The sequence below is a fragment of the Coccinella septempunctata genome, chromosome 3 (genome assembly GCF_907165205.1).
Source record: "Coccinella septempunctata chromosome 3, icCocSept1.1, whole genome shotgun sequence".
NCBI lineage: Eukaryota > Metazoa > Arthropoda > Insecta > Coleoptera > Coccinellidae > Coccinella > Coccinella septempunctata.
Genome location: NC_058191.1, coordinates 20,399,136 through 20,422,222, shown reverse-complemented (window position 1 = coordinate 20,422,222; position 23,087 = coordinate 20,399,136). Strand labels below are relative to the sequence as shown.

The 23,087-nt window shown below is 36.8% G+C and overlaps 1 protein-coding gene across 1 annotated transcript in view; it reads left to right on the top strand.

Annotated features, from left to right (window-relative positions):
- Positions 1–23,087, top strand: part of LOC123308921 (eukaryotic translation initiation factor 5B) — a 153,184-nt gene that overhangs the window by 56,934 nt on the left and 73,163 nt on the right. Inside the window, exons 6-10 of the mRNA XM_044891730.1 lie at positions 1,316–1,491; positions 1,546–1,764; positions 14,792–15,264; positions 18,998–19,211; positions 21,424–21,687. Coding sequence (XP_044747665.1) covers positions 1,316–1,491; positions 1,546–1,764; positions 14,792–15,264; positions 18,998–19,211; positions 21,424–21,687 — 1,346 coding nt within the window. The remainder of the gene's footprint in view (positions 1–1,315; positions 1,492–1,545; positions 1,765–14,791; positions 15,265–18,997; positions 19,212–21,423; positions 21,688–23,087) is intronic.

The window sequence follows — 23,087 nt, the reverse complement described above, 5'->3', positions numbered from 1 at the left end:
ACAAATTACAGTAATCTGTGATCCCGATCAACGAATCCAAAAAAAATTAACTGGACGTTAAATGTTAAGAAATATTTGAGATTTACACTTAAATTTTCCATGAAAAACGAATCTGCAGATATTTCAACACTATCGAATGATTCGAAGGAGTACTTCTTCAAGATAATTTCTGTTTGGCAAATTGTATTCATGAGGAGGATAATTCAATGATTTTAATAAAACAGTTAATTGGCGAAATATCCAATATATTCAATTGTCGTAAACGGAATTTTCACTATTCTCGTGAAGAATATTTGAAGAACAGGCTTGAATAGATTCATGTATTTCTGTTTCTTAATACATGCTCACAATTCACATTAAGTATTTTCAAATACAGTTCCTTCGATAAAATATCGCCAAAGTTGCCATAAAACTCTTAGCTGTATCTGTCCCGAATGTTCGTTCATCTGATTTGGTTCTGCCTCAAATTCTAACAACAAAGGGTGATAGTCCAACACTTCTTAGCTGTAGTTCTTGTTTATCCAGACAGAAAACTGAACGACATGTTGAATAAATGAATGTTGTACACCCTTTCTCGAAACTAATACATTTTCACACACCCATTATCGCTTATAAATACAGCACATTCGCAAGTCGTAGGAATATATTCAAAATATTTTCAAATATCAATTGACAACTGTTAATTTCTAAATAGCGGTACCTACAGTGGGAAAAACGAAACTTATCTCTTATTTCCAAAGACGGAAATCTAATCAGTGCATACACCATGTTTTTAGACATCTTAGTGCCAACCTTACTTCGTTTTAGTTACAAAAACTTGAGAAAATAATATCATGGCCAACCGACTGCTAAAATAAATATAAATGGGGCTCTTCGGAAAGCACTTTTCTTCATGTTTGCGAGCTCTCTTCCGCTTACGCTACGTCCTTCGGACGTCGGTCATAGAATAATATCTAACAATGGTCCCCATAATATTTTAGTATAATGACTAGGGAGATGATTCGTCTTTCCAAGCTGATTCGCCTTTTTGGGCTCGGGCCTGCTGCCCTCGTTGTTCGGCTCGGTTATTTCAATTTTTTAATTGATTTTGTTCCAGAGATTGGGAGAAAAAACCCTAAAATGTTTCAAAAAAGGAAAAAACAAGTCGAAAAGAAAACAAGTAGAAAATAAAACGATTTATTTCAATATTCTATGGGTTATAATCGATTAGTGCTTTAGTTGGATATTTCCTAAATCTCTATATTATATCATCTCTATTATTTATAATCGAGTTACTTTGGGTCGGGAAAACATCTCAATAATAGTTTTTTTTCAGAAACTAAAAAGGCAAGTTCTAAATCCTCTGAAGAAAAGAGCAAAGAAGATTTGGAAGAAGAGAGTAGTTCTGAGGAGTCGGAGAGCGAAGATTCTGAATCAGATGATCACGATAATGATGAAGATGATCGAACACCTGCTCAGAAGGCAAGAGATAAGGCTCTCGAGAGAATTAGGGTAATATTTCAATTTTTTTTAGATGTTCTCAGCCCTACCCTCTTTCTATTTTAGCTGAGGAAAGAAGAGGCTGAAAAGAATAGAACAGTAGACAATTTGAGAGCAGCTATTGTTTGCGTATTAGGACATGTAGATACTGGTAAAACTAAAATTTTGGACAAATTGAGAAGAACAAACGTCCAGGATGGAGAAGCCGGGGGGATTACTCAGCAAATTGGTGCAACAAATGTGCCAATCGAAGCCATCAAAGAGAATATAAGAATGGTGAAAGGAGTAAGTTTTCTTTGTCATAGGCTTAAGACAATAACACAAATCTTAATTTCGGACTCTCAGAGCGAGTTTGTCGAAAATTGTGATGACCCATTTCAATGCACCTTCTGTCGATATAAAGACGAAATGACATACATATGTATTCTTTTGAAAGAGGGCAATACTTATAGTCTTTGTCAGTATCATAAAATATGGCACATGTAATCTTTCTACAAATATATTTACGTTATAATGACTACGATTCATCCCCTAGTTCTCAATATTCAAATATTTAAATTTAGGAAGGCGATTCTAAAATCCCTCATTAGTTTTGGTGATAAATGTTGATTATAAGTCAATATCAGTAGGTATTTTGACACTATGAGAAAAAAAATTACGGGGGTCGAAACAAATGTTGTTTTGATTGAGGGGTATGAAATTCCGATTGATTTATTGTCAGTAACACGAATAAAAAAATTTGACCTAAAAGAGTTTGCTTTTGTAAGTGGGGTAAAAGAATGATTAATCAATATTTCAGAAAATTTTAATTTTTCCATCAATATAACAAAATATTTTCAATTAAAATTTCATCATTTTTGAAGATCAATTACTGTGGAAAATATGTAGTTGAAAAAATATTGAAGAGTGGATCTCTTTACTTTTCTTCCATGTTTATAAATTTTTTTTTTCACTGAGCCTTAAATGTAGTCCCCCATAATATTTCTGTTGTATCTGCCCTGATAACATTGTTCGAAGTCATCATATCTGATGATAACGCTTTCATCGTTCATCTAAGTGTGCAGTATTTTTGTCACATATAAACGGTGTTTCAAATTGCGCTGTTTTTTTAAGAATGAATAAAATATAGATGGCGCACCGAATTCGTCTGGGTATTTTGACATTTAAAAAGTATGATGTACGACATTTATAAAAATGGCTTTCGAGAAAATCAGCATTCTGTGAAAAGTGTTTTTAGAAAATTACGTGAATTTTATGGTTTACATAATCGTCCATCTGAAAGCATCTGAAATTTCAAGAGACCGGTTCGGCGATAATCGAATTTTTGTGGCCTCAATTAATGAATATTGATCTAGAGGGCATTTGGTTTCAACAGGATGGCGCTACCACTCACTTTGCAAAGACACAATTGATTTATTGAGACAATAATTTCCTGGACGAATAATCTCCAGAAACGCTGATGTCAAATGGCCACCAAGATAATATGATTTGACACCGTTGGACTATTTTCTTTGGGAGTTATGTGAAAAGCCAGGTCTATAAGAATAATCCACAATCGATTCTTGAACTAAAGCATGAAATTATTTGCGCCTTAATTATGACAAAAATTTCATTTAAAATCTAAAGAAAAGAGTAGACGTCTGTAGAGCTGCAATAGGGGGCCATTTGGCAGATATTATTTTTCGTACATAAATGTCAATTACCAGTAAAAAATTTTTGAAAACGAATGCAAATTATTTGTTTTATTTATTAAAAAAAATCGAGTAATTTGGAACACCCTTTAATTGAAAACTGTAGTCGCTGTGTGATAGTATTATTAAAAAAAATAATAAAACTGTTCAATAATTATTTTTCTGAGCTAAAACTCTCAAAAGTGTTCTTATCATTACTGCTACAGAAGCAAACTTTATAGGTCAATGGGTATTTTTCCTTAATTCTGGAGAATAGTGAATAGAAAAATATAAAAAAAAATCGACGAGAATGATGCATGATTATGCAGGGTGTTTTTGAATTGCTGCGAAAGATTTCAATTCTTTAGCAAAGATTAAGGGGGGTCTTTCATAAATCTTTTTGTTAAACAACCTTTTCCTCCAAGTTACAGCCCTTTAAAAATAGGTTGTGAAAAACATGTGAAGTCATTATAAAACTTTCTAGAAATTAGAGAAAATCAGGATAGTAAAACTTTTTTTCATGACTTCATTTGACAGCATCTTACTTGATTTTTTTTTTTAATAAACGATAACCTCTGTGAATTTATGGGAAAAGAGTCTGAGCAGTATTTTATTTTTTTGTGATCAAACTAACAACTTTATTATGAAAAGTTAAGACATTGCAGTTTGAATCTGTCTTTTTGGATAAAAAAAATCTGGTGCAAAAAATTATAGGGCTTGTTTTTTTCAGCCCCTTGTGATTACATTTTAGGGTAATGAAAACACTCAAAAACTGCAATTTTAGTAGCATCACAGTTATCTGCCAAATTTCATTCTTCTAAATTTCTCCAAAGTGGATATATTAAATAAAATCATTTTTCTACCTAATTTAAAAGGGCTGTAACTTGGAGGAAAAAGGGTGTTGAGCAAAAATTTATATACAAGACCCCCCTTAATTTCTGCTAAATAATCACCCATTGAGACTTTCACATCAATTCAGAAATACCCTGTTTATTAATTATAATGATCGCATTCATGACTCACATCTTATTATTATTAATTGAATATAAATGGGAATAACATATTTCCATTGACGATATTACAAGCATTATGACCAGAAAAACTGATGTTTTTTTATTGATTGTGTGATGTATTTTTTATTTCCGAATGAATTCAATGATAAGTTTCAGTAGCAATTGATTCTTCATAGGTAGATCGGTAGAATTTGTCATCATTACTCGATCAAACCTCGCTGGATTTTCAACCGACTGAAAATTCTATGGAGCCATGGGATGGCACGTGCCACGCTAAAATATCCTCTCATTAGGCGAAATCTCCCGTCTGGATCGGGAAAACTACACCGGTATGAGTCAACCAGATAGATATTGGCTGGATCGAAAAATCCAACATTACCTTGAGAAGGCTTGGGCTCGACCAAAATTTCCCTATACACGGTGGAATATGCATGGTATCGGGCCAGTTCCACGGATTCTAGTTCGATGGCTCCACCGTGAATGGCCAGCTTTTTGATGCTCTGTGAGAGCCAGGACTTTGGTGGCCTGCATTTTGTGTTCCTCCAATAAGAAAGCTCTAATGAGCTTTATGCTTATATGTTTTGTCAGGTTATGAAAGACTTGATACAGCACTTTCATTCATTCACAAACAACGAGAATTTCTATGACTACATCATATTTACCTATACTAGTATTGATACAGCCGTCTTTATTTGTGAAGGTGTTTGAAAAGGCTGTGGTACTAGTTGAAAAGGTTCCGGAACATATCTTCAAATTATCTCATAACATTACACAACATAGACATATTATCAATGAAAATATCCTGCTAACTTGACCTAAATAGTTTTTGATTTTTTTTTTACTGAAAGAACAACTAAAGACACGACGTATATTATACATTCTGAATCAGAAAGAAATATGGGACTGGAATGCCAAAAAAAAATATTTTATATTTGAAAAAAATCAAAGTTACAATTATATCACTGAAGTGGTCGATTGAAACATTTTTTGACTTCCCCACTGCTATCTACATAAGAAAGTGTCTAAGAATGTAACATTTGTTTTTCGATATACCTGAAACCTTACGAAATAGACGCATCAATTCAAAGAGCCGAAAAGTGAATTTTCACTTATAACTTGAAAACGCAAGAACATAGAGGGATGCGGTTTTGGCCATTATCTATCTTTCGAAAATCGATATCGGAATCGTGCCATCCATTTTCTCTAGCTCTTACGGTTACAGAGCTGCTATTCAATCCCATCGAATTTTGCCCGCCCTGAACTTCATGTTTCTTCAAGTTGACGAGCCCAAATTTTGATTATGCTTGCCGAGAGGACAGACGCGTTCACAGGAATTTCGAGATGGCGCCGAAACACCCGCTGGGTCACCATCAAACGTAACCAGTTACGCAAAGCAAAATATTTCGCAACTGATTATGAAACGATACTTGCTTTTATAGTAACGGAGTGAAAAATTGAATATTTTCCGTCACGTTTTTGCTACTTTTGATTTGAATTCATCGCAATTTGCCATTCGAAATTAGAAAAATTATTGTGTGAAACACGTTGGGAAACACTATTTAAATTTGAAAAGTTTACGTTCTGCGCTGCATTAGATTACAGCAACCTTTGTCCCACCTAGATTAAAATTTCTAAAACAACTATAAGGCCTGTTTGTAACAGCCGATTATTCTCTGTAGAATTCCCTACAGATTTTCGCAAAAACTCTTCTTTTTAGTGTTTCTTATTCGCCTCACAGTTGGAACTACTTTTACGCAGTTCTTCGTAGAATCCCTTGCATATTTTTCTTTTTTTCCTTCCTGGGCCAGTTGGCTTAACAAATGTGTGGAGCGTTTTGCGGGAGGTTTCAGTTTTATTTTTGGTACATTTTTTTTTAAGGTCTTCCACTAAAATTTTTCTGAATGCAGTTATCGACAGTTTTTTATTTGATGCATTTACTACACATGTTCCAAATAACAATTGGAACACGACCTTCCTGTACCACTTAAGTCCTCTCCGTAATACTGAGTGGTACGAAGACATTTGACCACTGTAATCGACTCCTTTTTTTTGCTTTATTGTAATCTATTACACACTTAGAACATCAATAGAATGAGCCGGATCTGTGGTTAGCATCAAAACAGGTCTTTTATCTACACATCAATATTTTTGACGCATCATATGGGTAGTGACCATATATTTTTCCCTTTTTTTTCATTTTTCGGTGGAAAGTATTGGGAATGCTTTTTCTATTTGCGCAAAGGGTTCCACAATAAATTATTCTTTCTTGAAAAAATTTCTTAGCTAAAGGTAAACTGGTATAAAAATTTTCTGCTCGAAGATAATGCCCTTCTTTCACTTGAATGAATTAAATTACTACAATACTATTGTGTCAGAGTGATGTTTTCCCTCAACTTTCTCATTTTTGTGTAAAAAATGATTTGGATCATATAGCCGTCAACAGTGCATAACTTTTACAGTTTCATACCGTATTTCTGTGTCTTATTTGGTATGTACTGGCGGAATTTCAGCCGCCCTCTGAAGGAAATCATAGATTCATCGATAACTAAGGGGGTTATTGCACTCCGAAGTTTCGATGAGAACTTCCTTTATACCATATATTCCTAATTATAAGGACGGTGCCGTCCTTACCGACGGCACCGAAGGGATTTTCTCTTCTGCCATATATTCCTCATTATAAGAGTTATTCATCATATGTGTTTGAAGCTGGTTTCTCGTCGCCTTCATATGAGCCGTTTATTTTGAAAGTGACCTAACTCCGTTTTTCATTTTTTTGCCGGTTACCATGGTTACATGTACAACTTCATGTTATTTATCAGTGAAGCACTTCAGATTGCTTATATTCAGAGAAAATACGATACATTTTTTACATATGAGTTTTCCTAATTAATTGAATAACTGCGCCGTGTAGTTTGAAAGTGGCCCAACTCCATTTATAGTTACATCAAGATATTTAGTATTGATAATGTCGGAAAGCAGTGATGAAGATAATTTCAATTAATTAGTATTTACAAGTTAACCTCATTATTGGGACAATTGCGTTAGTTCATTAACCTGTACGTTCAATTAATATAAAACTTAAAATTTAATATTAAATTATAGAAATTATTCCACCCATGAGGAAGAACAGAATAAGACCACTTAGTTCAGATAGTGAAGAATAAATAGTAATTAATAATTTAAAAAATATCGAATGAGAAAAACAGTTATAGAACAATATTCGTCGTCAGAGGATGAAGATCCCAATAACAATGAAGAAAAGATTGATGCACCATATATCCAAAAAGTGCGAAAGATTAAACGGAATTCAGGAAAAAGATATTGCAGTCAAACCGGAAATATTGTTCATGAAAAAATATACATACCACCAGAACATCATGATTTTTTCAAATCCCTTTCACACGCACAAATCAATAGATGAATAGTAAATTGTTTTGTAATAAATTTATGTTTGTAATTTTCTATGTTGTGTAATTAAAAAATGTTTTGAATCGCATAAATTATGTGTGTTTTCAACATATGCAAAACAAATTTCGTATTCTTTTTTTTCAATTTGAAACATCTTAAATTATGTTGAATGGACTTGGGCACCTTCAAATTTTATAATAAATCTGGCTGTTAATTTTGAAAGTGGCCCAACTCCATTCTTGATAAGAAAACGCACGTTATTTACTCAATAATTGCCACTATTTTAACAGGAACTTCAAATTTAACATCCTTAGATACGCTTAAGCAGTATGACTCCTTAGTATCTTATACGTATATTTTTAAATTCATTGAAACGCAAAACTTTCAATATCTCGATTTGAAGATAAATGGAGTTAGGCCACTTTCAAAATAAGCGGCTCATATACAAAATGATTTTTAAGTAGCTCAAGGTTTAGTTTCACCCTCTTCGACGGCATATACTCACCATATTGTAACCAGTCCGGCCCTTGCGGTCAGACCTTTCGAGAACCAGAGCGGTCGAGAGCTTCTAGTCTAGAATAACCGCGAAGGTACCTGAATGTTTCCGGCGCCTATATAAGTCCAGCGGAGGAGCAGGTAGGCAAGTACAAGTACAGTTATAGTGTAAGCGACTAGTGGAAATAAACAAGAGTGGAAATAAATAGTAGTGAAATAGTTAGTTTGTGAGTTATAAGATTATTAAGTGTAAATAAATAATTTTAATCAGTCGGACGTTTCAATTTAGCGAAGAAAACGTTACATTGGTGTCAAGTGTGCGGTTTAACATCGCTCGAATTAAATAAATAATTTTGGATATTTGGAGTTCATGCCAGTGACCACAAGACTGCAGAACGCTATGGAGACTCAAGCGGTAATGGACTTTTTGAGAAAATTAAATGATAAAATGGACGAGAATTCTTGTAAGTTGGAAGAAAATTCTCGAAAATTGAATGAGAAAATGGACGAGAACTCTTGTAAGTTGGAAGAAAATTCTCGAAAATTGAATGAGAAAATGGACGAGAACTCTTGTAAATTGAATGAAAAAATGGACCAGATTAAGGAAAATTGTAATGATGTGGTGAGTCAACTAACAGATAAATTGGATGAGAAACTGGAAACCATAAATGAAAAATTTGATAAAGTAGACGAAAAGTTTGATATAGTGAACGAAAAATTTGGCGAAGTTGATAAAAAGTTTGACAAAGTTTATGATGAAGTTAATGGAAAATTTGAAGAAATGGCAGGATTAATTGAACATCATGCCAAATTGATAGATTCCTTGAAAAGAATGTCAAACAGAACAGATATTCTGGCTTCATCACCCTACAGCACAGCGAAAGCGGAAAATGACGGCGAAGGTAGTAGAATGAAAATCAAGCCTCCAACTTTTGATGGAAAAATACCCTGGTCGACATACCAAAAACAGTTTGAAGCTGCTGCCCTGGTGAACAATTGGAACGACAACGAAAAAGCCACGGCATTAATTATAGCTCTACGAGGAGAAGCACTCAACATTCTGCAGACGATCCCGGAGAGCCAACAAGCCTGTTACGAAGTTCTTACATCGAAACTTCAGATGAGATATGGTGATGCTCATCTACAACAAGCATACCATGCACAAATAAAGAACCGAGTGCAGAAAACAGGGGAAAATCTCCAAGAGTTTGAAGCTGATGTGGCGAGATTAGTCAGGCTGGCTTATCCATCTGCTCCAGATAGCTTCCTGGAACAGCTATCAATCCAGACATTCGTGGATGGGATAAAGGATAGTGAAATACAACAAGCCCTGAGACTAGCACGCCCTAGAACCATTGATGATGCTTTAGCTCAGGCTTTGGAAATTGAGGCAGCGAAGCAAGCGTCGCATAGAGGACACCTTCGTGTTAGACAAGTCCAAGAATCAGACCGATCTATTGAGGACATTGTCAGAGAAGAAATCCGCAGAATATCACAAACTAGGAAAAAGGATACTGTGTGCTGGAACTGCAACAAAAGTGGGCATTTCAAGCGAAACTGTCCAGAATTGGAAAAAGAGTCACAGCAGGGAAACTAAAAAGGGTCGGTGATAAGGGGCATAAATCGACCCAAGCCAAAAATGCCCCCGAAGTGATAATCCGGGGAATAATGTCTAAGGATTTATCAAGCATAGTTATCCCCGGAAAGATAAATGAACGAAATGTGAAAATACTGGTAGACACTGGCTCGACCAAAACTATTGTTCGTCCAGAAATTGCTGAAGGATTCAAGATTCGCCCAGTTAGGATCAAACTTCGAACTGCGTCTGGACAAGAAATACCGACTTATGGATCGATCATCTCCACTATTGAATTGGGAAACACAACAGTTAGCCACGAAGTCCTGGTAGCTGGAATCACGGAAGAAGTTATTCTGGGATTGGACCTTGTTAAGAAGCTTGGATGCCAATTGGATATGAAGAGTGATGTACTTCGGCTAGGAAGTGAAGAGATTCCATTCAATGATGTGGAGGACAAGATATATCGGATTCGACTGACCGAGGACATCACGTTGCCAGGGCGAACTGAAGGCATAGTGACTGGTAGATGTGACGATGTAACGAGGAGTGGCTGCGTGAGAGTAATTGAGCCCTCTGACGATACAACCTTAGCTAAAAGACTACTACTTGGGAAGACCTTGGTAAGGGTAAGAGACAGCATTCCCATCCGATTGCTAAATGTCAACATGTTTCCAGTCACCCTGAAGAAGGATACCTTGATTGGACGTGGTGTACCTGTGTACCATATTTCGGGTGGGAAAAGTACTGCAGAAGTCTCAAAATCGCAAAGCAATTCTGAAGAACTGGTGTCCCTCCTCACTTCAAAATGTCAAGAGCTCGACCGATACCAACTACTCGAAGTGAGAAAATTGGTTCAAACGTTCTCCGACGTTTTTGCTACGGACGGAAAAGCAGGGAAGACTGATGTTGTGCAGCATAAAATCAATACTGGTGATGCACAACCTATCCGACAGCATCCTAGACGTCTTCCTCTGGCTAAAAAAGAGAAGAAGCTGAAAGCATTATTGAAGACATGGCGAGAGAAGGTGTAATCGAACCGTCAGATAGCCCCTGGACATCGCCCGTAGTATTAGTGAAGAAGAAGGATGGAACTACTAGATTCTGCGTAGACTATAGGCAGCTCAATCAGGCCACGAAAAAGGACAGCTATCCCTTACCGAGAATTGATGATACCCTGGATACACTCTCGGGATCACGTTGGTTTTCCACCTTGGATCTGAAGAGTGGATATTGGCAGGTTGGCTTGGATCCAAAAGACAAAGAAAAGACTGCCTTCAGTATTGGAACGGATCTGTGGCAGTTTAAAGTTATGCCTTTCGATCTATGCAATGCTCCTGCCACATTTGAACGTCTGATGGAGACAATATTGAGAGGGCTCTCCTGGAAAACTTGTCTGGTGTATCTGGATGATGTGATAGTAGTGGGAAAATCATTCCAAGATCACTTACGCAACCTATCCGAGGTTTTCCAGCGACTTCGTGATGCCAACCTAAAGCTAAGTCCTAAAAAATGTAATCTGTTTCGAACAGAAGTGAAATATTTAGGACACGTAGTTTCACGGGGAGGTGTGAAAGTTGACCCGGATAAGATCAACGCAGTGCAGGAATGGCCTATACCGAAAGACAAAAGTGAGTTGCGGAGTTTCTTAGGCCTTTGCACTTATTATAGAAGATCTGTATCTGGTTTTGCCAACGTTGCCAAGCCGCTGACGAAATTGACGGAAGACGGACAGGAGTACATATGGTCCGATGATTGCACTGAAGCCTTCGAACGATTGAAAAAGGCTCTGGTCACAGCTCCAGTTCTGAGTTACGCAAGGGCTGAAGGTAAATTTGTGCTCGACAACGACGCCAGTAATACAGCCATTGGCGTCGTTCTATCGCAAGTCCAGGATGGACAGGAAAGAGTCATCGGGTACTTCAGCAAGGTGTTGTCCAAACCAGAACGGAATTATTGCGTGACCAGGAGAGAACTTTTAGCAGTCATCAAGTCCGTAGAACATTTCTACAAATATTTGTACGGAAGGAAATTCTTACTAAGAACGGACCATGCTGCTTTGAAATGGCTCCTGAGTTTTAAGAACCCGGAAGGACAAGTGGCTAGATGGATTGAGAGGCTGCAAGAGTATGACTTTGACACTGAACACAGAGCGGGGACTAGCCATCGCAATGCAGACGCGTTATCAAGAAGACCTTGTCCCGAGAATTGCAGCCATTGTTCGCGTCTGGAAGAAAAGATCGATTTGAGGCGGACCACCGTTATCGAAGACGACTGGCTACCTGAGGAAATTCAAAGAGCACAAGAGGAAGATAACGACTTGAAAGAAATCCTGAGTTGGAAGAAGAGCGGTAGACGACCTACTTGGGAAGAAGTATCCAGACTGAGTCAGAATATAAAGTCGTATTGGGCTCAATGGGAAACGCTGAAACTTGATGGAGGTCTTCTGAAACGTTGTTGGGAAAATGAAGATGGAACTGAGCAGAGACTTCAGTTGATTGTGCCGAAGAGCCGTGTGACAGACATTCTGACCAGACTACATAACGGAACTTCAGGTGGACATTTCGGGATAACCAAGACATTGGAAAAAGTCTGGCAGCGATTTTATTGGCCAAATTGTAAGAGGGACGTTAAATATTGGTGTAGAAGATGCAAGGTTTGCGCTGCTGCTAACGGACCTTATGGTAGAGGAAAAGCACCAATGAGGCAATATAACGTCGGATCCCCCATGGAACGAGTAGCTATCGACATCGCTGGCCCCTTTCCCGAAACAGACCATGGAAACAAGTACATTTTGGTAGCGATGGACTATTGCACGAAATGGGTGGAAGCCTACGGTATTCCTAATCAAGAAGCAAGTACGGTAGCTGATAAATTGGTCAGAGAATTCTTCTGCAGATTTGGAATACCTCTGGAGCTGCATTGTGATCAAGGCCGAAATTTTGAATCGAAGTTATTCCAAGAGGTATGCAGCAAATTGGGAATTCACAAAACAAGGACTACACCTCTTCATCCACAATCAGACGGCATGGTCGAACGAATGAATCGGACCATGGGAAAACATCTAGCCAAAGTAGTCTCTGATCACCAGCGGGATTGGGATGAATATTTACATCAATTCACCATGGCGCATAGATCTTCGATTCAAGAATCTACCAAGGAAACTCCAACCAGTATAATGTTCGGCCGAGAAATAAGACTGCCTTGCGACTTAGAGTTTGGATGTAAGCCTGGAGAAGACGTAGCTGGGGAGGACTACGTTAGTAAATTAAGGAACAAGCTGGATTACATTCATGGCAAGGTGCGCAATCAAATGCAGCAAGCAAGTGACCGAATGAAAATGCGCTACGGCTTCAAGGCTATTGAAGGTGGATTCACCACTGGAGATCTGGTGTGGCTACATAATCCACAAAGAAAGAAAGGTTTTTCACCAAAGCTGCAGAGACAGTGGGAGGGACCGTATGAAATAATCAAGAGGATAAATGATGTAGTTTACCGGATAAGGAAGCTCCCCAGAGGAAAACCAAAGGTTGTCCATTTCAACCGATTAGCCCCGTACGCGCAGGACGAAGAAGAAGTACGTCTTGTGGAAGCCCCGATGCAAGGTAGCAGCGATTACCAGAAGTTTATGTATTGTTATGGTGAGACACGCGTTGCACGGTTCGGCGTTACACAGGAAGTATTATACATCAAGTTCTCTTTACCGTGTCTAAGGAATACTCTCTCGCTCATTGCGTAGCGGAGGACCTTCGTATGAGCAAAGGAATAGCAAGAGTATTCAGAAATAAATTTGGACGTCAGGAACAACTATTGCGACAGCAGCCAAGAATCGGAAAAGTTTTGAAAATGAAGGCTGAAGGTCGGTTCATTTATTACCTAGTCACAAAGCAACATTCTTATCAGAAGCCAACCTATCAGAATTTATGGACGGCACTGCATAGCTTGAAAGAATACCTGCAACGCTTTGGGGTTAGGAAATTAGCTGTTCCCAAGCTTGGTTGTGGATTGGACCAGCTAAATTGGCGAGTTGTGCGAAGCATGCTGGAGGTGGTATTTCAGGGGACTGGTATACGGATCCTGGTGTGCAGTTTCAACCCAAAGCAGGCCAGGGAGCCTGGAAAAACTGTGGAGTGCTACTTCCATCAGAATAGCTACTGTAGGAATGGTGATGAGTGCAAGTTTCGCCACGGTCCTCGGAGGAATTCACTAAATCTGTTCTGGGACAGTACAGGCTTAAGGAGGGGACAGTGTAACCAGTCCGGCCCTTGCGGTCGGACCTTTCGAGAACCAGAGCGGTCGAGAGCTTCTAGTCTAGAATAACCGCGAAGGTACCTGAATGTTTCCGGCGCCTATATAAGCCCAGCGGAGGAGCAGGTAGGCAAGTACAAGTACAGTTATAGTGCAAGCGACTAGTGGAAATAAACAAAAGTGGAAATAAATAGTAGTGAAATAGTTAGTTTGTGAGTTATAAGATTATTAAGTGTAAATAAATAAGTTTAATCAGTCGGACGTTTTAATTTAGCGAAGAAAACGTTACAATATATTCCTCCTTATATGAGTAATTTATCAGGTTATTTTGATACTGGCTTCTCCTCGTCCTCCTATTTAATATGAATATATTTTATTTCATTGAACTCCGATGAAGGTATTTTTCCTCTCTCCATATATTCCTCCTTATATGAGTATAATATCAGGTTATTTTGATGCTGGCTTCTCCTCGTCCTCCTATTTAATATGAATATATTTTATTTCATTGAACTCCGATGATGTCCCTCATGCGTTTTCAGATGTCAACGAATACCATATCACTTCTTTAAGTATCTACATTAATTTCTATATTTCGTATTACAAAAGTACTCTTGGTTCTATCAGGTCACATCCATTGAGAGAAAATATTTATTCTGGAAAATAACTACACGGGATTATACATCCACGACGCCACTGATCGTTCGGGTATATTGGGAAACTGGCTACTACATTTTGGCTGCTAGCTTCACGTCGGTAGAAAATTCGTTCTACGAAACGGGCAGGCATAGCTAGTAGTGAATTCTATCGCAGAATCGTTTTCCACTAGCAATTTCTGAATTTATTTTGTTTCAGATAGAGAGTTCTACGAAAAACTTCAATTTATTTGTTTTTAAATTTTTTAGGCTAGTGAGATGCCTCTTAGAATACCCGGCCTACTCATTATTGACACACCAGGACATGAATCTTTCAGCAATCTCAGAAACAGAGGATCATCTCTTTGTGATATAGCCATCCTAGTTGTAGATATTATGCACGGACTCGAACCTCAGACAATTGAGTCCATTAATATTCTGAAGAAAAGGAAAACACCCTTCATCGTAGCTTTGAATAAAATTGATAGATTGTATGATTGGAACACAATGAATAGAAAAGATATCAGAGATATTCTAAAAGCTCAAGCACAGAATACACAAAACGAATTCGAAACACGTACTAAAGACGTCATTGTACAGTTTGCTCAGCAAGGATTAAACGCCGCTCTATTTTTCGAGAATCCAGATATTCGAAGCTATGTTTCTTTAGTACCCACAAGCGCAATTACTGGTGAAGGAATGGGAAATTTGTTAGCCCTCATAGTGGAGTTTTGTCAAAATAGGTGAGTGTTTGAATATACACTTATTTCCAGGTGTTGCAAACTGAGGAGTCATATTAAATTAATTTGGGATGTAATCGTGAAAATGTTTTAGTGTAATGATACAGTAATCTGTGGAGAACTTGACATATATCTTCGTATGCAGGGCCACCTAGCGATTGATTGCAGAACTAAAAACCGTATTCGGGGCGGGGGTAAGGAAGTGCCAAGCCCCTGACGCATATAAGGCCAGGCGCAAATAGAAACGCAGGTTAGTGAGGTGACGCAGCTTTTTCCTGCGCTGCACATACTATCTGACAAGTCACTGTCACGCTTTATTTGCGCGGTCTTGGTCTTTTCTTTGTTTTACAAAAACTCACGCTGCGTCACCTCACTAACCTGCGGTTTTATTTGCGCCGGGCCTAAGCGGCAGCAGCCACCATCGTGAAGAGATCAAACGCATCCAAATGTATTACTTCGCACATACTATCACCATCTTTTCAGCGATATAGCGGCGTTCTGTCGCGAGGCAGTCAGTGTTCAAACGCCGCAGGTCGAGTTGATCGCAGATCGCGCTAGGAAAAATATCTGAAGGAACTGCATATTATTGTATTACTGAAGTTGTAAAAAGTCATAGGATCTCTATGACAAGTCCAATACTGATTGGGGAATATCATGAACCCAAACACTTCGCCTTTTCCTTCTCTAATATCCATAAAATAGTACGGTCGAACAGGGTGAAATTGATTTGATGGGGAACTTTGATACACGTTGTTGATTTTGTAGAAACAGCTTGGATTTCCCTTAATTCTAATCGTAGAAATCCGTGCTATAGTTAGTCGAAAACGTAACCTTATACCATTTATTGTTTATCAATCAAAGCTTTGTCGGTTTCACTGAGATAGTTAGATGAAGTTAAATTTTTAATACAGATCAAAGCTTTTTCGGTTCCACTGAGATAGTTAGATGAAGTTAAATTTTTAATATAGATCTTTAGGGTCGACTGTGATAACCCAAGAGAAATGTGAGGGATTATCAAACTCTCTAGAACCGTATACATCATTTTTGAAACAACCAACCTTACTATGATAAATTTTGGATATCAACCACTCGATAAAATGCAAAAATTAATACTTTAATGTCACCCCAATCCTGTTATGACTTTGGTGTTTATGACCAAGTATATAAATACTTCAAATTTTTTGGATAGCCAATTTTTCCGCCATCGAAAGTAAAATTTGTTTCGATGTACTTCAACGTAAACTCAAAAAAGCTGTCAATATCATCCCATTAGATGGTAAATATTAGTGGGTCTTAACAAATTTTGCTTGATGTTTATTCTTCGTCTAAAAGTAATGCCAGTAAAATAATTTTCACTACTGTTCTTATCAAAACACGAAAATTGTCAACGATCATGATCGCGCATATGTGTTCCCACTGTTCCCTACATCTAGCGATCGCAACCTCTCAAATGTGAACACATACACGGAATGCGTTTGATAGCTTGATGATTGTGATCGTGGCCGAGGTCGTTAATATGTGTTCTCGGCTCGATGTATACTTTATTCACTTTCATAAAAGCAGTCGGTTTGCACGTAAATTTGACACATTCCGCACTGTGCAGTAAAAAATGTAAGATTATGACGCTATGACGCTTGCCAAAACATTTTTGGGTTTTAAATCAGCTTTTTGGGTTTCGTTCTACGTGAAAGTTTCAGTTCTTACGTATTTTATCACAATGTGACTTTCAAAGCCTACTGGCCTACTTGAATGGACCAAAATAGTATTTTGTCTGTATTCAGTTAAAGATATTCCGATTTAAAAAGTTTCGCAAACATCGTACGCCACTTTCACAATCCGGTAACGCCCATTGAGTCAATAATTGTCCTCAAAGTTTTCAGATTGCCATAGACTCACTAATTATTAGAGGCGATTTTTAGCTTGTTACCGGTTACTTGTAGTTGTGTCATCTGAAGAAACAGTCTCAACTGAGTACTGTGTTGAGGTTATTTTTTGTTTTGACATGTATGATCAAACATTTTTCTTTACCAATCAATTTTTCGATTCGTATTAATAACTAGTAATGGTTATTCATAAAGTTGTTCTTGACGGTAGTGGAGGGGATACCCACAAAATACCGCTAGTAACATAACCGGTAACAAGCTAGAAATCGCCCCAAGTGTGGTGACCACATTTGACAAGAAAAAACTATGACAAAAAAATGTCATCGGATTTAATATGGAGAGTAGAGAGGAGAACGATCGCCGTACTAAGAACGTGTCTCCAAAAACGGAAAAAATAGGAGTCGCGATCGCTCTGTTGATCGATAGGGATGGGAATTTGCGTCAATTTGAAATGAACAGCCTTCATTTTATTATAGGTTATGTATCATCGTAGTTTTTTCTGATGATTTGTCAAATAAGTTTCCTCAATTCTATAATAAATATTAATTTTCTGAATTATATGCAATAAAATACAATTTGCATTAAAAAGGGTACTAAGTAATCAGCTTTATTCATTCAAGATAAATGACGAAATCAATGAAATTCTAAATAAATCAGTGATAAAAAAATCATTGTTCATTGAAAACAGGATATGTTAGTTGGTTTAAGGTAATCTTCAAAATTATATACATTTGCAATGAGGAGTAGAACATATCATGACAAAAAAAGGTCAATCTCAGATTGATCACTTATTAGAGTAGATTCTGTTTCCAATACTCAGCTAAGAACCGTTATAAACCTTATACATATTATGTTATGCCAACAAACTTCTTCAAGAATATTCACTTCTGAACCATGTAGTTTCATTGGTTTGATATTGTTATTCCGAAAAGTCCACTTCTCACGAGGGATGACAATTTCGATTTCGTTTATAATGAATCCATCTTTTTTGATATCTTCATCGCAAAAGTGCTCTTGGCACACAAAATGATTCCGAGTCGATTCTTTAGGTAAGGTTTTTTCCAATTTTCTCTCAAAAATGTACTTTGAAATTTTATATTTTATCCCTTTCTTTCCGATGCCAAACCACTCTTACACTAGCGCACGCTTTATCGTATGTTGTTCTCTTATCAAAAATAATAATATTCTAATCATCTGTCACCAGGAAGACAGTTCACTCAGCAAACTTCAACTAGTTTCAATCAAAATTTCGCCCTCCCGTTATCGACAGCGCGGACATTGGCAAAAACATGAACTACCTATTGGTACATATTTTAGGGAACAAATAATCTGTGGTCTCAAGGCACCCATTGTTCTCCTTCTCTCTGATCCCCATAGGTTTCAAGAAAATATAAAATTCTATAAACTGGTACAGCACAAAATTCAAAATATCTTCGGTCTCTGCATACGCTTGTACGTCAGTGTTCATTCTGAAAACCAAGAGTATCTATAAATATTTGAAAAAAAAAACCGATAATTTTCACGAAAAACACGGCGACTACAAAAATTATCACGAACGTAAAATATGGTTGACTACATCTAATTAAGCCACACAACTTACAGTTTTTGCGACAGGCGTCCAAACTCGCTCGGGTCAAAAAAGCATCTTTAACTTTTTGTTTGAAATCATTAAGATTTGAAGACTTCGGAAATTATAAACTTTTGTTTGAAATCTGTATTGCAAGTTTTTTCATTAATTAATGCCTCTAAGAAGTTGAATGTTTTCGTCAAGTTCTGCCTAAAAAATTTCCCGCCCTAAACCTAAGCTCAATTCGAAACTACTTGCTTTAATTGTCTTTCTTTCTCATTTTTAGATTGCCACAGCGACTGATGTATTCGGATGAATTACAAGCCACAGTTCTGGAAGTCAAGGCCATTTCTGGATTGGGTACTACCATTGATGTTATTTTGGTTAATGGAACTCTTCGAGAAGGGGACACTATGTTATGTGCAGGAACAGACGGACCTATCGTAACACAAATAAGAAGCTTGTTAATGCCTCAGCCTATGAAAGAGCTGCGTGTCAAGGTAGTTTTCTTACTCTAATGCCCGTTTTCACTAAATATCCCTAAATTTTAAGGGATACCTAGACCCTTTTAAGTGACTCTCAGCTACGATTTCGTTTTCACTAACTTTTAGGGGACTCTTAAACTCTATTGCCCGTTTGCATCGTTTCGCTAGTAACCATGGTTAAACTAATCGATGTTCAGTATTTAAAAGATTTGCACCGTGGAATCATAATCTTTGTTTACTTTAATCATCGATAGGTGTGGGAACACCACTTACAGCATGAAAAATTCAAGATTTCAGCCAAGCACATCATCAAGATAAATTAAGCTGAAATGAGCACTAATAACCCAAACTCGGCAACAATATTCAGCAGCCGAAAAAAACCAAAGCTAGGGTTAGTGTTCGAAGAGTAGTTGTTGCATCAGCACCCCATGAAGTACTAGATAAGTTATGCAGTATAATACTCCTAGTTTTCAACTTCAGACGCAAAATTTTCAAATGTGCTTTGAAATTCATCGAGGAATCCAGCTTAACTCCTAGATATTTTGGATTGAAGTTATGTTCCAGAAAAGAAATTTTCAATGATTATTCAAATGGAAACACGAAACTTCGGTTTTATTTGGGTTAAGACTCGAAAAATTCTAAATCTGTAGATAGATCATTCTCTATACATCTAAAATCAGAATGACGGAATGTGAGGTCAATATCATCAACTTATATAAATTTCTCAGAAGCAGGGATATCACTGATATATAAATTGAAAAGAAAAGATTCTTGTGGAAGACCATTATTTAAAGTTTTGAAATTACAACTATTATCATTAACAAAAACACGAAACCTTCTGACATCATGTTTTCCAGTAAGCGAACCATCATTCCACATTTCAGATGTGTCTAAAGTTTGAAAATCAAACCACCTTTCCATATTGTGTGATATGCTGGAGATTAATCTACAAATGCTGCTTCTTTTTTAGTTCATCATTGAAACCTGCTTGAATGAAAGTGATGTGGCTCAGAACCTGAGGACAACAATTTCTATTTTTTCGGAAACCCCCTTGACAATTTTGAAAAGCGCCTTCTAGAGTCGATTCAATCATAAAAAGAATTAGCCCCTCTAAAATTTTGAAAGGAACACTCAATAAACTAATCTGTCGATAACTACTAGGATCAGAAGAATCTTTTCCACGTATTAAAATTCCTATGACTTTTGCCATTCGAAACTCGTCCGGAAAATTGTCAGAATTTAGAATGTTATTATAAAAAAATAACAAACAGAGAAAATGCTTGATCAACTCATTCATTTGGATACACGGTTGTTTGCGAGGTTAGATTGAACTAAAAACTGTGTTGAGAATATATTCGCTCTCCATCAAATTAAAAATTGAGACTTTTAAATAGTTCAAAATCGCTCGAAAACCATACAACAGAACTTGTTCTCAGGTATGAATATATGAATTGAAATTGTGTGAAAAATTTTGAACAATTAAGGTTTATGAAAAAATGCCGTCATGTTGGAATATGGCGATTCTTATCTCAAGGAGGATGTTCGTTGACAAAATATAGAATAATTTGTATGACTATCAACGCATAAGGAATATGCCATTTACATTTATATACTTCTGCCTTTCTGAGATCTTATATAAAAAAGGTTGTATGGAACTATTTTATTTTTATGAATATTTCTTTCTATAGAAAGTAAGTTAAGTAAATCATCATAGATAGGATATTGAATATTTGGCATATAAATATCGAAAAATATATGAAAATAATTTTTTTATTGATATGCTCAAGAAGAGAACTGAAAATTGGGTATTTCAATTGACATTATCACTTCACATAAAAACACTTCAAATGTTCGGCGCTCTTCTGTATGTTTCATATCCAGTTCCAATGCTCAAGCTTGGGGTTAAATTCTGTTGGAATAGATGAATATACTGCACAAGACATTAAAATATTTTAGGAGAATATAAACGGAAATCTGTTTACCCTAGCTAAGTGTTCCTTCAAAGTATACCTTTGTAAGGTGAAAACGAATTTATGTGGAATAATTTAAGCTAAGGAACACTTAGAAAGGGGCTCGTTTAGGAATCATTGGTGAAAACGGGCATAAGAAAATACATACAAAATTTAAATGCAGCAAAATGAAAAAAAGGAAAACCATTTCCCTTATGGAATTCTTTCTATCTAACATCTTTTAATATTTTGTATTTTTTATAACTAATCAATTCCAGAATGCCTACATCGAGTATCGTGAAATTAAAGCTGCCCAAGGAGTGAAAATAGCTGCTAAAGAATTGGAGAAAGCCATAGCTGGTCTTAATCTTTACGTCGCTAACAAGCCCGATGAAGTTGAAATCTTGAAAGAAGAAGTAGCTAAGGAACTAAAATCTGCTCTGTCCAACATCAAACTTCAAGAGAGGGGAGTTTATGTGCAGGCATCTACTCTAGGATCTCTTGAAGCACTTCTAGACTTTTTGAGGACCAGCAAAATTCCTGTGAGTCAATTCTTCCACAATGATTAAACTGGTTTTTCAACTGTTGCTTGTAGTAACTCATTTTCTTGTAGAACCATTTTTTGTACAGGCCAGTTTTATCTAACATAGGTTACCACACCTAGGATCTTTCCAATTCATTCAGGAATAGATTCAGTTATGGTGATAAAAATTCCTACTCATTAGTAGTTAAATCATTGAAAATAGTATGGTTCCCCTGGAACATAAGTTCATTAGTTTGGATGTCTAGTCCATTTTCATGAATTTTACAGAGGATTTGATAGTTTTGGGCATAGAGCAGTTTGGATCTTACATTTCAGGTTCAACGAAGATCTCAGAAACTTAGAGTTCAGCACCAGTGTGAAAACAGCCACGAGTTTCAGCCACGCGTTTTCCTCGGGTCCGTGAAGTTAGCGAAAAGTTGAAAGCACTAATTCTGAAACTATGTTAAATATTTAGTGCCTAATTAGTGCCTATTACCCTATGTCCTAATTGGCAAAGGATCGCGCGATCGGGCGATGGCGTTGGTCGTTGGATCGCGCGATGAAAAAATCAAACGTCAACAAATAAAGCTGGCTGTCCGAATACAGCACCAAATTGGCTCGCGCGATGGAGGAGGAGGCTCGCACTTGTTTGTTTCGACATCGCGTCGAGTACAGGGTGGGCAAAATTCGTTGTCTACTGAAGGGATCTCGAGAACTATAGCAGCTAGAAGAAAACGGACGACACATTCACGAGCTCTTTTTTCTTGACTAATCCAAATCTGAAAACAGATCTAGCCTAACATTCATAGATTTTGAGTTATGAACGAAAATCGAGAAATTGTCATTTTCGATGGAGCTGAATAACTCGCTTATTTGAAGTCGTATTCGAAATCCGTTGTTACATTCTACAGGCACTTTTTTATGAAGAATTTGAATATGACATTAATAAATTTTTTGATCCAGTCATTCTCGAGATACTACAGGGATTTTTGATTTTTCAAATGTAAACTATAGTTGAAAGTTCTTTCATTTTGTTGCAATTTTTTTGCTGATTTCAAAAATGTATCATATGTCGATATTCATATGAATATAACATTAGAAAAAAAATTAATACTTTTTCCTACTTTTCGATTCACTGTTGAATTATCAGTAGGCTAGCGTAACCATAGCGACCTTTGAAAATGCATTATGGTACGTGAACTCAACCTTCTGTGATAGGAATCATCGACTGTCGAATAATTATTTCTTTTATATATTGATATCGAGATCGATATCCATTAATTAAAAGAGAGTGAAAGACTTTCGTCTGATCACTAAAGAAGAAAATTTATTCAATTATCGTTTTTCTATTTATGAAAGAAATTTAATGAGTCAGTAATATAAAAAATCCGATAGTTAACTACAATTATTATTTTTACA